General features: G+C 47.8%; 1 protein-coding gene across 1 annotated transcript; it reads right to left on the reverse strand.

Annotated features, from left to right (window-relative positions):
- Positions 1-277: 277 nt before the first annotated feature.
- HPSE (heparanase) lies at positions 278-13,538 on the reverse strand. The gene is given in 13 exon segments (XM_069012783.1): positions 278-2,228; positions 2,953-3,099; positions 3,254-3,372; positions 5,029-5,143; positions 5,663-5,769; positions 6,386-6,479; positions 7,869-7,916; positions 8,434-8,605; positions 9,898-10,071; positions 10,431-10,556; positions 11,585-11,730; positions 13,221-13,453; positions 13,455-13,538. Coding segments are annotated over 13 exon segments (1,725 nt in total). The 3' UTR covers positions 278-2,068.
- Positions 13,539-15,395: the final 1,857 nt, after the last annotated feature.

Consider the following 15,395-nt stretch of genomic DNA (forward strand, 5'->3'; position numbering starts at 1 on the left):
ATCCCCGGGCCTCTCCTTGTAGTTCCTGTCTGCCAATCACCAGCATATATATCAGGTCTGAGTCAGACTGGGTGGAGGGCTTCCGAACTGGTGGGCAAACACAACAGAAACACACCAGCCTGTGTAGGATTTCTTTCATTTTTGTGTACTTGGGTACTCTTGTTGATAACCAAAAAAAGCACAGGTAGTTATGACCAAAAGAAAAGTAGGGAGTGTCCTGGTATCAGTATGTCAAAAAGAAATCTTAAAAAAAAATGAAGATTGCCAAAAGCTGGTATAAATCGCTTTAATTAAAATCTTCAAATACAAAACCCACAAGCATTGGAATAAACAAAATTTTTAGTAAAGTTCTAAAAAGAAGCTACCGGACAAATAATAGCTTTGATGTTTTAGCTGTAACTCACATTTTAATAACAATAATAATATATTATTAACTTTATACTGACTGTATGTAAGACTTTCCACTCCATCTTACACTCTCTTTACTTCTTTTATGGAACTTTGACAACGTAAACAAACTCAGCCTTCCTCATTTTTGATCTATGTTATCCCCTGATACATAACCCTTCATAGAATGCATCTGTGGATGCACACACTCCTTTGACACTCCTTTTTAGTGTGCAGGTTGTCATCACAGCTACAAAAGTACATCAGTTTCAAAAGTGCTCTCTGGTTCAAAAGGTTCCCTGCCCTGCATTAAGTCCTATGTAGCTGGTAGCATCTTTTTAAACCTTAAAAAGGGAAGTACAGTCATGTGGAGCTGTTCTTCCCTGCTGTGCTCAAAATATCATAAGGCATTGACAGTTGTGTGGGTTACATACCTTCAAGAAAAGTAGATGCAAATAAATATGTGCAGGTGGCCACAGCTACTGTCCGAGGCCTTTTGTTGCTCTGGGGAACAGCAGCCTGTGTGCCACAGGGAGCTATTGCTGGCACAGCCAACTGCAAAAATGGGGAAGGCACAGCTGGGGAGAAAAGCCACTACCAACACAGATTTCTGTCCAAAATCGCTGTTCTCCCAGTAGGATGTCAGCCTGGCTGGGCAGTTCTGTCCCCAGGATGCTCTAAGGCCACTGATATCCCTCTGGTGGTTGAGGGGTGAGTGGTTTGCTCAGCCTCTTTCCTATACCATTTCTGCGAGGTTAGGGAGTGTAAAGCAGAGAGAGCTTCGCCCGTGCATAGGTTCAGGGAAGTCCTTTCCAGCTGAGCTGCCTGCAGGGTGGTGCAGGTTGAGGAGTCACGAACTCTCACTGTGCAGCCCCCTGAGCACAGAGGGTTATTGCCAGGGCGCTGGCAGGCTCCTCTCCTTTCCTTGCAGGGAGGAAGTGTGTGATGGCAGAGGCAGACCACCCTACAGGAGCAGCCTGCACTTCCCGTGCCAACACCTCGCCTTTGGAAAGCACATGGCCACAGCTCCATCTTGTGACTGAACTCTCCTGGCTTGAGAAAAATGCGTGGCGCCGCCCCAAATCTGATAGAGGATCTGGTTTCTCTGCGTGGCCTTTCCCTGTGCAAACACCCTGACCGTGGTTTGCTTTGCATGTCCACACTTTCCACCCCAAGATACCCTCAGCAACCATAACCCCCTCTCAGGCTTCCCCACATGGTGCAAAGTCACAGCTGTGCAGCTCAAATGAAAACCCTACTCATCCTTTCTAAAGGCAAGCTTTTGAAGAAACTGCTTTAGGAGCTGTGCTTGCAGAAATGAGAGGGAGATGGGAGGTTGCAGTGCCTGGGCTGCCAGAGCCCCAAGCAGTGTGAGAAGCTGATGTGGCTCCGTGCATGGTGTGGAGGAGGGTTCCATGCTCAAGCACAGTGATAGGCTGGATCAAGAGCAAAACCAGCCCCTGCCTGGTCTTGTTCTACCTGGACAATTCTCCTGGGATCTTTCATGTACCAATTACCCAGTGGGACCTTATGTCGTCCCCAGCTCACAGTTCATACTAGTGCTACAACATTTGCATCCCTTACCAGAATTAAATCCCGTGGTAGAAATGTGAATTTCTAGGATTAGAATTCCCTACTAGCTAAGTGCTTTTCATTTATCCTGAGTGTGTGTATTGACCACTTAAATGCAAGCAATAGCTTTGGCATTTTTGATAATATAAAAGCCATAGGAGAAGGCTGGAAGGCCGAGCAGGGTGCCAGGACCAAGGGGCTTTTCCATAAGCTCTGGCAGTGTTTCGTCATCCAGCATCCGTAGCACATGGCCATTCAGCTCAATAGACCTGGAGAAGGGACAGAGAGATTGTTTGGGCAGCTGTGCTCTGTTTGCCACTGAGCACAAACTGCTCTGGGCCTGAGTGTAAACAGTAACTCAGCCCAAAGCCAAACTAAACTTCCCTTGAGTGTGTGTGTACACACACACAGAGACATCTGTAGCACTCCCTCTGCAAAGACTCCTTCAGAGTGGTAGCACTAGCACATCAAAAAGTACATTTCTTTCTCTTCCAGTGAGGTCAACAGCTAAACAGGCTTTGAAAAGTACAAATTTTAATTGCTTTTTCTCCTAAAAATATGCATATTCTTCTATGCCCACAGAGCAGATCCATTCCCTGTGGATGCATTAACAATGACAACAAAAACACCCCATCAACATACAAAGCCTAAACACGTTGCTGTAAATCAGGAGCCAGCACTTGGGAAAGCAATATACCTGTGCTTGTGCAAAAAAAAAGTAAAGGACTTTAGCCACTGGTCCATAGTGCTGATGCCTGCTAGGAGAAACTTCCAAATTAAAATCAGGTAAATGTTCTTATAATTTAGCAAGCTTTCAGTAGCCTGAGTTTAGGAGACCTGATTTAACAGAAGTCAGATCTTACTGAAAAAAACCCCATATGACTGAATGGTAGCCTCTTCTTTCCCCTGGCAAATTGAATAAGGTGAGGTTTTAAAGACCTTCTAAGCCTACTCACAGTCTTTTCCACAGGGGCCGGAGGAATTGCAACTCACCTGGAAAGAATGTTCTCTTTGCCATGAGGCAGTAAGAGGTACTGATCCACGTGCTTGCTCGAGAGGTAATTTGGTAGCTCCAAATGTTGGGTAACATTATAGAGGTTTAAGGCAAACAACGTCACATCCCCTTCTCTGTACTTTGGGCTGCAAGGCAAGAGAAGGTGATGGTGGGGATGAGGAGACAAAGAGGTTTCACAGAAAAAATGTGCGACCTTGCACTGTCCCAAATGACATTTGTTGGCCTGGGGTTGACTGCGGGCTCAGTTTTTGGGACATTTTGTCCTTTCTGGAGGCTTACTTGAGGCTGTTTGTGCAGTGGAGGTAGACACGGAGCTTCCTCTTGTCGGCGCCTGCCAGGCCGACCTGCAGCACCTTGGTACCCACCAGCTTCTTGTAGAGCAGGGAGAGCCAGTAGTCCTGGGAGGCACAAAAACATATGGAAACGTTTGTGTACATGCCAGGTGCTCCACACAGCAGAGCTGCGAATCTAACCTTCATTCTGAAGCTCGTTTCAAGAGGTTTTCCCCTATAGCTTTTTGCTTTACTAAGCTTTTCACCATATCTACTTAGATTCACACAAACACCATAGCTAGAAGGGAAGCCCTGCCTGTGAGCAGCTAAGGTACCTTAGAGCCATTTCCCCCCTCATTTGCAACTCTCAGAGCTCTGTCAGGGAGAGATTGTTTGCATTTTGGAAACACCCTTCTGCAGGGTACAGAGAACCTCAGGGCTGAATGCAGGGGTGTGAGCTGCCCTTCCTGCAGGAAAGCTTGTGCCTAAGGCACAGGTGCAACACCAGAAAGAAGCTCCTAAACTTTAACGCCTTTCATTAACATTGTACTTTTGAACAGGTCTCAGGATTGATTTCTGAACCTGAGTCACCAGTGCATCCTCTGACACCCCAGGGTGATGCCTCAGAGCAGGGTGATGCCCAGCGCAGACTCATTTTTTCAAGGTCTTTCCAGGCTTTCAGAGAGCTTCTCCCAGCTCATCTGTTTGTCTTTGAGGTTTTTCTAGGAGGAAAGTCTTTGTGTTTCTCTTCTGACTCACCACAAGCCTGGGAAAGTACTTTTCCTATCAGCCTTCATGCTCAATCCCTCTGCAAGCAGGTGCAGCCTTCTCACACTGCTGTGCTTCCTAATTTCTGTGCTAACTACAGCTGATGGACCTGGGTTTGAATTTCCCTGCCTCTGAAGCATTATTGGCTTGATTAATATCTGTACTGCCTGTAGGTGAAGAACAAGGCACATAGTTTCAGTCCAACTTAAATCTATTTTAAATGAGGGAATAAAAAGCCCAAAGCAATGAGCCTGATGATGCAGCCCCTGGCATAGGAACCAGCTGAGCAAGCAGGACAGGAAATCCCCATATGCTGGGTTTTCTTTCAGGCTGGATCTAAGACCACCCACGAAAATCACAATTTGGAAGCAGAAAAATGAGAGGAAAGCTAAAAAGAAAGATGCTGTCCTCTCACCCCAAGCTAAGTGCTAGTAGTACAAAGAAATGTGCTATATGTGCAAGAACAATGTATAGTTCCTATAATAAAGTTTTATCACAGCAAAATGTTATTTCCTAATGAATCAAAATATACTAAATGTACATTTCAATTTAATTTTCTTTCAGACACCACTGTAGGATGAATACGCTCATGACCTATAATGCTTGAGTCTTGACTTCATGTTGGCCAGGTTTTCATGTGGAATATAATTTATTTTAATACCTCTTTTCACTTCTGTTTATAAACTCAGCTGAGGAGTAACCAAACCAAAACAGACCATCCAGAAAAGCCCTGTGAGCTCCAGGAGCACCTGCATACAAACCAGAGCATTGTGTCCCACAGATCAATCTCTGCTGTGCTGAAGACTGGCTGCACCCCTGCTGTTGCACTAACTATCTTGTGTGCATACATATATATGTAATAACACATTAACCCCTAGTGGAACATGAGATAACTTTAGGTACAAGGATACCTGTGACCATCCAAGCAAAAAAAGGTGTTAAAATAGCTGACTTGTCCCTCCACACCCAGCGTTGCCTGTGCAGAGGTGCATTCAGGGGGTGTCATTTACATACCGGCAAAGGCTCAAAGTTGGCATCCACCAGGTGATAGGTACCTGCCCCAAAGAAAACCTGTCTCATCACCACATCAATCCCCTGCCTGGCTGAAAGCCCGAGTTTGTCCAACCACCTGCCAAAAAATGAGGCAAATATCATGTGGATGAAATTGCTGACCTCAACTGTACCCTATTGCCCCCTCTCCAACCAGCTTGGGAAGCATGAAAGCAAAAATTAGTGCATGATGCTGACTTCCTTAAAATCACACAAATAATTTCAATTCAGGTCTTGCATTGATTACATTAAAAAGTAATTTCAGACCACCTCTTGAAGTCCAAGTTGGTGGGAACAGTTGCTCTATTCCCCTGTTTGCAGGTGGTGGAAACCAGGAGTGGCAGCAGATTCTCCTGAACTGGCCAAGGGTCTGAAGGCTGAGAGAAATCATCACACCAACAACAAGGTTGCCTGTCATTACCAGACTTTGACTTGCTGGCCCACCAGGCCCTGCTAAAAAGGTCATCATGTCTTATAGGAGGGAAAAAACCTGCCCACACTCCCCAGAAAGCCTGAGGAAGCCACATTCCTCCTGTGGGGCAGCCCTCTTCAACTGGTAAAATATGTAATTTCCCCACACCTGGGACATGGTACTCACATAAAGCCAGCAACATAAGTGTTAGACAGTCTGGGAGCTCCTCCTCCATAGGCAGAGCTCGTCTCTCCCAGCCAGACCTTCTTGTCTGGAACGGTCCCACCAACAATCTGGCCAGTGTGGCATTAGGGAAGAAGAGAAAGAGACAACAGTTAAGTTTTTTGGCTACTAAAATAAACAACATTTTGTGCTTTAGCCAAAGGCTCACTTAGGATGTATGCATTTAAGGGATAACACCCTGAGATGGGATGTCACAGAAACTTGGATCTAAAGGACTAGAAGTAGATTTACATCCTCCCCCCCCCAAAAACTTGCTACCCATGTAAAACATCACTAAATCCAGGTCCCATAATTCTTCTTGTGCTGAGTAGTGCTATATTCTAAGTTATACTGTTCTCAGGATCTCAAAATACAAAAAAAAAATGCAGCAGGGAAAATGGGATAACTGTAACTTACATCCCTGAGTAGTTACTACATCAATAAATGAGAATGCTGTAAGTGGGTGATGCATGGCATCACACACTTTTGCTCCATGGCAAACTGATGGAGATCATTTATTGTTAGTATTGCTAATCTTATGGGGTTTTTTTTTTAAATTTACAGTGTCAGCAGAACACAAGCTTTGAGCATCCCTATTTATTGCTAGTAAGAAATGGTGCTTTATTCTGGATTCTCTGCTAACCCCCTGGAAACTGAACATAGGAATGATTGAACAGGACAAGGCACCTCCAGGACTTCATATATGGCTGCGGCAAAGGAATCCAGCACTTCAGGGCTCAAGAAATCCCCTCTTGTTGCACTCCGTCCATTCACATAGTAACTGAAAATGGGGGAAAAAACATAGCCAAAATTAGGGAAAAATACCACCAGTGGTACAAAACATCACTGAAAGTATTCAGTTGATTGGTACATTTATCCACAGCACGGTTTTTCTGTCCAGTGCTTTTTAGTTTTTGTTTTCCAGATGTGTAGGTCTGTCACTTGTATTTAAGGGACTATCAGATATAATTACCTCGATGGAGGCAGGATATCACAGAAATTTCCACCAGCAGAAGCATTAGGTTTGTTTGCATCCACTCGTTTAGAATAAGGAAAACATCACCAAGAGCCAGCTTCTGTATTTCTTCTCTTGTTGAGGAGTCTGACACTCCTATGTGATTACTTGCTTTATTGTATCAAGTTATGTATTAAAAATATAATATCCCAGAATCTGTCCCTCTGCTGGAATATTTTGGCCACTTGGAGGGCGCCAGAATGTGGGCATCCCTGTGGCATGAAGGTTGCCCTCCACCATGAGCAGAAGAGCTTTTAAGTCTGGTTTGTCCACATAAATTGGGATCCCTGTGGTTTTTGCATTTCATCCTATCACTCAGTCCTACCAGAAGTAGCTGAAGCCTTCCAGCCACAAGAGGAAGCTAAAACCTGATAATCCTAAATTAGTAAAGAACAGTCCAGGAAGGGGAAAGGACATGTTTCATGCCTTTCTAGCAGCTCAAAATACAGAGATAATTCATGTATTTATGCACATATATAAAAAATAAGTATGTGCCTCTTTTCCCACTGTTATCTGACTGCTGCATGTAAATGTCCTGCTTTTGACATGCCTTCATATGGAAAAGACTTTCAAACATGTGGAGTTCATGGCCCTGGGGCCAATTTACTCCACTGCCCTTGTGAGCACTTTAAACCTACAAATCAAAGTTACTGCACAAGAGCAAAGGGCCATGTGCCAGGGCTGCTTGCACTGTGTGTGGGACCTGAGGGTGAGTTACCCACACAGAGACTGAAATGACTCAGAGAACAAACTCAAGGGAGCAGGAGGAGCTGCTGGCACTTCTCCATGGACAAGGGTCAGCCAGACCTGCAGGGCTTTTCCTTTATATCAAATAGACATAAATAGAGCAAGCAAAATGATCCTCTTACATATAATGCATTTTCTGCTGCTGTGCTTATGTGACAGCCCCCCACCACAGCTTTTGGGTCTCTGCACCAAGTAGACCCTTTGGAGACTTCAGCATTTCTGTAATGTGCTCCCTCAATTCATCTCTTATTCTGAACAGAGAAATTTGTGGAGAGGCCCCCAAGAAACTGTCGAAAGGCACATTTCACCCCTCTTTTCTGTTGAGATTGACAGTTCTGTTCAAATTGACATTTTGTAAAGAAAACGAGGCAGTAGTCAGAGTGATAGTGGTATCCAAGTGGTACTTACTGGTGCCATGTGACAGAGTCGATGACCTTCCCTCCCGATTTCAGGAAGCTGCAACCAGAGGGCATAGCAGAGAGCAGATGGTTAGCAGTACCAGTGATGGGTCATGGCCCTCCCACCAGTGCAGCGCCAATCACAGCCCCCTCCCCCCGAGCTGGCAGTACTGATGGTGGGTGCTTGGGGACCAGGCTTGCCATGGCATTTATGCAGGCTTTGGGCAGCCTGGCTGCCTCCCCAGGTTGCTGGGAGGATGAACTGATGTTTATATAACACATGGGTGTTTCTCAGGCTAAAAGCCCTTGTTGGCACAACCCTAGAGCCAGTGCTCAGTGGAAAAATGTGTGGACCACTAATGTACTGCCAGCAGCTGAGTTTCACCTGGCTGAGTATTCAAGCCTTGAACTCATGCATGCAGGTAAGATTTTAGTTGTCCTCAGTCAAGGGAAAAAAAATTGTTCAACCCCTACCTTGAAGCTTCTTCGTGCCTCCTGCATCTAGGGGCAGGCAAGCCACAATTCTCCACACCTGCCCCACCCCAGGGAGTGCTGCTGGCACCTCACACCCCTACCTTCTCAGCAGTCTCTGAGTGTGCTTTCGGGGCTGCCCAACATCGGGACCATAGAGCTTGGCGTGCTGGTAGAGGGCATAGTTATTCAGGAGCTGGCGTAAGTGGATAAAATCTTGCCCCAGCTGGAAGCCATCGATGTGGATGCCAGATTTCTTCCTGAAGCTGTTGGGCTCTGAGGAAGACACGTGCACATCAACATCCCACTCTATTTCTGGGGCACAGAATAGGGCAGTTACATCCAAATGGCAAGCACCAGTCCCCTAAGGCTTCACCTGATCTGGCCTGGTGTGGGTGAGATATTGGAAGATGAGCATGAAACCAAAAGCCCAGGGGATACAGCATGCTGCTCTCCAGCACTCTGTCGCAGTCAGTCCCCATAGGTGACATTCTGCACCTCGTGGGACATCATTCACCTCATCTCAAAGCCCTAGTAGGATCAACAAAATCATCTCAATTTTGTCATACATGAAATCCCTATTTGTGCTTGGTCTTTGCATATTAAGTGCTTTAATTAATTAATTTTGAGTTAAATATTTTTAAATTGAATGTTAAAATTAACCCATCAGCCCAGGTACCAAAAAAAATTAAGTTCCATTAATCCCTTGTACACCATAAGAGTTATCTTTCCGGTGTTTACTGTATACTTTTACAAGTGTTTTAAGATGTTGGATGTATTTTAGTACTTTTTTTAGGTGTTTTTACTTGTACTTTGGTTCCAAGGCAGATTTCAAAACCCCAGCTCCAACAAACAGCCCAGCCCCCATAGCCATTGCCCTGTAAGCTCCGTGGCAACCTAAATTTTAATGACCCTTATCTCAACTGATACTACCCCTCTGACAAGGATGAGCCATTGGTGGACAGAGATGATCTGTCAAAGGGAAAACACCAATCACCTTGAACCGAAGGGGTGGGCTGTGGGCGGGCTGTGGGCGGAGCACAGGCACTATAAAACAAGGAGTAAGAGAAAGACATGCCCCTTGTCTCCAGCCTTGAGGTGGAGTTCAGTGCTGGGAAGGCCTACTCCTATCAAGGAACTTTTAGTAATTTTTTTTTGGCTTTGGACCAGCCAAAGGCCAGCCTAGCATTGCAAGCCCTTTTTCTCTACCTGAGGTCTAGTGCTGTTTCAGCCAGAAGATCTAAAATCCCTGCACTCCTGGGGCATACCATCTACCGAGCCATAGGATTCCAAACTTTTATATTTTGCTAATTTTTGTAATTTTTCAATTTTTCCGTTTTTAATAAATTATTTTAATTTTTAACTAAGAGTTGTCTCATTTCTCACAAATTTGCTCATTCATTGTGTCTTCTTGTGAAATCCCTTGTTGCAAATTAAGACCTTAATGTCTCTTAATAAAATATCACCTTGCCTTTATGTGCCATCATCCAAAACATCCAAAGTTACCAGACCATACCCTGTGGTGGTACTTTTCCAGGTGACGGCTGGCCTGGCCAAAAAGCACTTACCATTCCCAAGCTCCCAGGAGATGTTGTACCTCTGGGAAGCACAGTAGTCCAACAATTCCTGGGCATTCGAGCTGTCCCACTGCAAGCCACCTTTCCGCAGCAAGGCATTGAGTCCAAAGATCAGGTGAAACCCTGAGCAGTTTGCAAAGCTGTAGAGAATATCCAGTGTATTTCCTGCACAGAGGAGAAAGGAGGGGTGTTTATCTCAAGGTTAGAGTGTGCTAGTTGAGCTCTGGCCAAGCAACAATCTTTACTGCCTGTATTTATTTAGCCTGATGCCACAGATATGCCAAACTCTCCCAACCAAACAGAAGAAGTCAGGCCTCACTACACAACATTTAACAAGTTTTGAGAACCTCCCAACTCCTGCAGCTGAATACTATTAAATGTGAGGTGGCAAACAGTGGGAAAAGAGTTCTCTGAATATTTTTCTAAGTGGGTGAAATGTTTCTTTTTCAGTGATTTCAGCTCCTAACAGCCTATGACCCTTTTACCATGGGGCAGAGAATTGCATCCCCCTGTTTAAGTCTTACTTGTAATGGTGGTGTTTTTGTGCTTTTTCTGGTTCTGTTCGGCAAGAATCAGCTTCTCCTGGCTAGGCCATTGGGCCAGCAGCAGCTTCTCAACAGCAGCAAATGCAGGTCTCGAGCCACAAGCCTCTGTAGGGCAGAAGGGTGATAGGAATTAACTCCTCACCTCCACAGCCAGTGAACCCTTGTTTCAGTGAGCTGACAAAGTGTGGACTGCCATGCCTGAGGGGCAGATAAGCCAACCTGGCATGCAGTGGTGTGGCTGGGATCACAACCCACCTTGCTGTGGGCAGGAACAGGGCAATGCTTCCTGCACTGCCCGTCTCATGCAGGGGAAAGTGCTGACTTCCCCGAACGGCTCACTGGCAGGAGTCATAAGACACATTTCCTTCAAATTTCATGTTTTTTCTTGGCATGTAAACCAGGAACAAGCCATAACCAAAGAGGAAGGCAAAAGCCATAGTCACAGGAAGTGGCCACTTAGCAAAGTGCTATGAGGGAAGAAGTACCACTTGACTTCAAAACTGAGCATCACGGGGTTGCAGTAGTGTAGGATTGCACTGTTGTGCTATGTGCCACAGGAACAGACAGGATTTTTTTCATCTGAAACACCTCTTGAAGAATTTATGCACTTTTGCTAAGTTCAAAAAGAAAATACCAAGCTCAAGCAGTTGGCAGGGGTCTAGCAGGTTTGTCCTGTCAAAGCGGCAAGAGGGCAAAGCTGCACCCCCAGCCCAGCTCTCTGGCTTTGGCAGAGAGATTGAACACTCTGTTCTCCTCAGATTATTTCTTCTGTGTGTTACTTAATTTTCATAATGAAGCTGCAACTTCTGAGCTGACTTTGACTGCCTCCCAGGCAGTGGGGGAGCTCCCAAGACTGTTGCAGGGAGCAGAAGACAGCAAAGGGACAGTCTCAGCAGATGCCAGGGAGGGTGCAAGTTTCCCCACATCCTTTCTCACTTTCCCATGGCTGGCACAGCTCTTCCCACAAACCATGCTGAAAGCCCACAGATCTCCTCTCCACAGATGATAGCAATACTGACCCTGTGGAGGGCCCCCAATGCTGCTGTTGTGCTCTTGCAGCACTCTCAGCCTGTATCAAAGACCCTCCAAAACCCAGGATGGTTTTGAGTCTAACACATTGATGCCCACTTTACCTTGCTGTGCCTGAAGTTCCCAGAGGATTTTTTCTTCTGAAGTTGAATCCTTGTTGGGATCAAAGATAAGAAAATCTGTCTCAGTGCCACCAAACCTCAGGAAACCTGGGGACAGGGCCGTTGCCAGGGCACGCAGTTTGGAATTGCTGAGGAAGGAATGCCGAGAAACAGAAAACCACTATATTTATGTAGACTGTGTTGAGGGTAAACGTGGCAAGCACTTTGAGGACCATGCTGCAGCAGGTGACCTGGGGCTACCCAGTAGCCTCAGGGCATTCCTGACACTTTGCTGGGATCTGCATCCCAGCCCTCTGTACTGTACACTCTGATGTACAAGACGGACACTGATGGCCAAGTGAGCCAGGAGAGTGTCTATGAGGCAACAAGGGGAGGACATGCCTGAGGGAACATGGTCATGGGCAGGGAGTCAAATCCTGGGGGCAAAGTAAGGCAAAACTTCAAAACAGGCTTGTTTTTTTGGTCCTAAACATCCTCCTCCCCCAGATGTTTTGGCTTTGTTTGTGCAACGCCTACATAAATGTCCGGTGAGAAGGTGGACACAAAACTGACTTTACATCATCAGCCCCAACTTCCATCGACAACAGCCAAAGCAATTGTGTTTGTGACCAAGGGAGATTAGGACTCCCTGCTGGGACAAGTGTTAGCTTTATCAAAGCAGGTGTACAAAAGAACATAACTGTGATGTGCTCACACCCCGTGCAGGATGTGCAGCGCCAACACCCAGCCCTCTCTGGGGGACACTGCGAGGCATCAGAGGGCACCAGGCACATTAGGCACTATCTGCTCCTGGTGACAAACAGCAGATTAGAGGCCACCAAATACTTCCTGCTCCTTGTGGTGGCAGGGCTGGCCCCAGGCTGAACCCCAAGGTGTACGGTTGGGGCTGGATGTTGGGGACCTGAGCACTTTCCAGTAAAGCTGGTGACACCTTTCTCACCACCTCAGTGAGGAGGAAAACTGGCAAGTGGTGGGAAGAAGGAAATCAGGACTGGAGGATCCACATGTTCTTTGAATACCTTCACAGATGGTGATCCCACCATCTGCTTCCCTGGGCAGCCTGTTCCAGTGCATGACCACCCTCTCAGTGAAGAAATTTTTCTTAATATCCAATCTAAACTCTCCCTGGTGCAACTTGAGGCCATTTCCTCTCCTCCAGTCACTTGTTACCTGGAAGAGACGGACCCATACCTCACTACAACCTCCTTTCCGGTAGTTCGGGAAGCGATAAGGACACCCTGAAGCCTCTATTTCTCGAGGCCAAACAACCGCAATTCTCTCAGTTTCCTTCTCTTTTTTTGTCCTGCTAGCAAAGCAACTCCTCTCCCCAGCTTATCCCCGAGCTGACCCTTGCCTGCATTTACCCAGCCCAGCCACCCCTTCCCCGAGCACAAACGAGCCGGCGAGGCTCGCACCTGCGGAAGGTACCGCGTTCTGCCCTGAGAGGATGGAATTAGTGAACCGCGAAGCAGACGGGATCCAGCAGCCTCTTCCCGACCCCAGTTCTAGGGGTGGGGGACTCCCCGTTCCCCCCAGCTCGCTCCGCAGCGCGTTTGCCGGGATGGCCCACCCTCCCAAGACCTTTTTCCTTTGCCCAAAGGGGCGAGAGGCGGCTCACCTGAGCAAGGCGACATAGCGCGGGTCCCGGGCGAGGCTGGCATCCAGCGTGAGGGAGAGGAAAGCCGGGCTCACCTCCCCTCGGGGGCTGCCCCGGAGCCCCAGCCGCAGCACCGCCGCCCGCTGCCCCTCGGCCAGCGCCGGCAGCAGCAGCAGCGGCAGCAGCAGCAGCGGCATCCTCCGCTCCCGGCCCGCCGCGCCGCCGGCACCACCCCCGCGGAGGGCGGGCCCGGGGCTGCAGCGCTCCGCTCCCCGCCGGGAAGAGCCGCGCTGGCGTGAGCAGGACCTTCCTCACCCTCTGGAAGGGCTCCAACAGCATCTTCGAGCCTCAAATCAGCACCAAGACGCCCGAAACTCGGGGTTACCCAAACACCTCAACCATTGCAAAATAAACCTGTGTTTCCAGCTGGTTCCTTCCCTGCTCGCACCTTTGCACCCTTGCAGCCGCCTCCTCCAGCATCCCGCCCTGCCCGAGCGGCCGTGGACATTTCCGTGTACAAGCAGCGGGCTGGAAAATGGCTACAGGCTGAACGCTGCCGCTCCAGGGCTGAGATGTCAGCCTGGCACCCCAGGTGCCTCCTCCACTGCGGGAACCCGAGTCCAAGCAGCACACAGCCGTGTCAGGCTGAAACCCGCCTCTCCCTGCTGCACTGTTGGAACAAGTGTACGTCCTAATTACAGAGGCACGAAGCTTGGAATTACTGTTACAGAAAGATTCAGGTCGGCTCTGGGCCTGCGCCCCAGGTGCTCCCTGCAGAGTCCAGTCTCTACCGAAACTCCTCCTTTCGCGGCAGCTGGCCTTGCCCGGGAGGCCTGTCGGGAAAGAGCCAGCTGCAGCCACGGGGCAGGTATGGCTTAGTATCATAGAATGGCTTCCAAACCCCACACCATGGGCAGGGATGCCTCCCACTAGACCAGGTTGCTCAAAGCCCCATCCAGCCTGGCCTTGAACACTTCCAGGAATGAGATGTCCACAGCTTCTCTGGGCAACCTGATGCCTCACCACCCGCACAGTAAATAATTTCTTCCTGACATCAAGTCTAAACTAACCCTCCTTCAGCTTTAGGCTGCTCCCCTCTTGTCCTATCACTCCGTGCCCTTGTAAAAAGTCTCTCTCCAGCTCTCTTGTTGTCCCTTCAGCTACTAGAAGGTGCTCTAAGGTCACCCTGGAGCATTCTCCTGTCCAGACTGAACAAACCCAGGTCTTTCAGCCTCTCTTCAAAGGAGAGTTGCTCCAGCCCTCTGATCACCTTTGTGGCCTCCTAACAGGTCCACATCCTTCTTTTTTTGAGGGACCCACAGCTGGATGCAGTACCACAGATGGAGTCCGGAGTAGAGGGAGACAGTCACCTCCCTCGACCTACTGCCCACTCTCCCTTTGATGCAGCCCAGATTACAGTTTGCTTTCTGGACTGCAAGAATGTTTCTAAGTTTCTATGCACACTGCTGAAACATTTGCAGAGTTTTTAATCAATTCCACTCAGCACCACCATTGCATTTTCCACCTGCACCAGTTCATCCTGAAGTGTCCATGTTTCGTGTGAAGTTTGTTCTGAAAACAGCTGTCTGCTGGAACAGGCTGCGAATCTGTTACTTTATTTGGGTGCAGCACTTCCCACACACACCGAAGTTTGGGCATTAATCAGTGTGGCTCAAGTGCTCGCCTGCCTGGCCCTTCCGGTTCCTGCTTGCTCTACATTTTTGTACTATTAAGTAACTCTCCACCAGAACTAGAAGAACGCGACCAAATTAATTCTGTTGCTGATAAACACATCCATGGCCCTGCCAAAAAGGAAACATCAGTGACACTTCTGACTGTCCCAGTATCTTAGTCAGGGTAATGCTTCCCATTTTGGGGGTGCAGCACCAATTACGTTCCTACGCCCCAGGAAGGGCTGGGGTGACTATCTGCCAGAGGAGTAACTCATCTATCAGCAGATGACTGGAGTACCAAACAAACTACCCAGCCCCATGGGTAAACTAAGGATATAAGAATGTAGTTCAGTGTGTGAGAAACCATTGCTGCAAACCTAGCTAAGGTTGTTACTACAGGTACAGGAAAGGTCAGGAGCCGTCAGGCAAGATGCAGCCGGTGCACAATTTTTTCTGTTGGAATTCACTACTTCTGCCTTCATTTCCTCGATGTTCTTCTTTGAGAAGAGGCACTTTGAGGCAC

The sequence above is a fragment of the Aphelocoma coerulescens genome, chromosome 4, assembly GCF_041296385.1.
Source record: "Aphelocoma coerulescens isolate FSJ_1873_10779 chromosome 4, UR_Acoe_1.0, whole genome shotgun sequence".
NCBI lineage: Eukaryota > Metazoa > Chordata > Aves > Passeriformes > Corvidae > Aphelocoma > Aphelocoma coerulescens.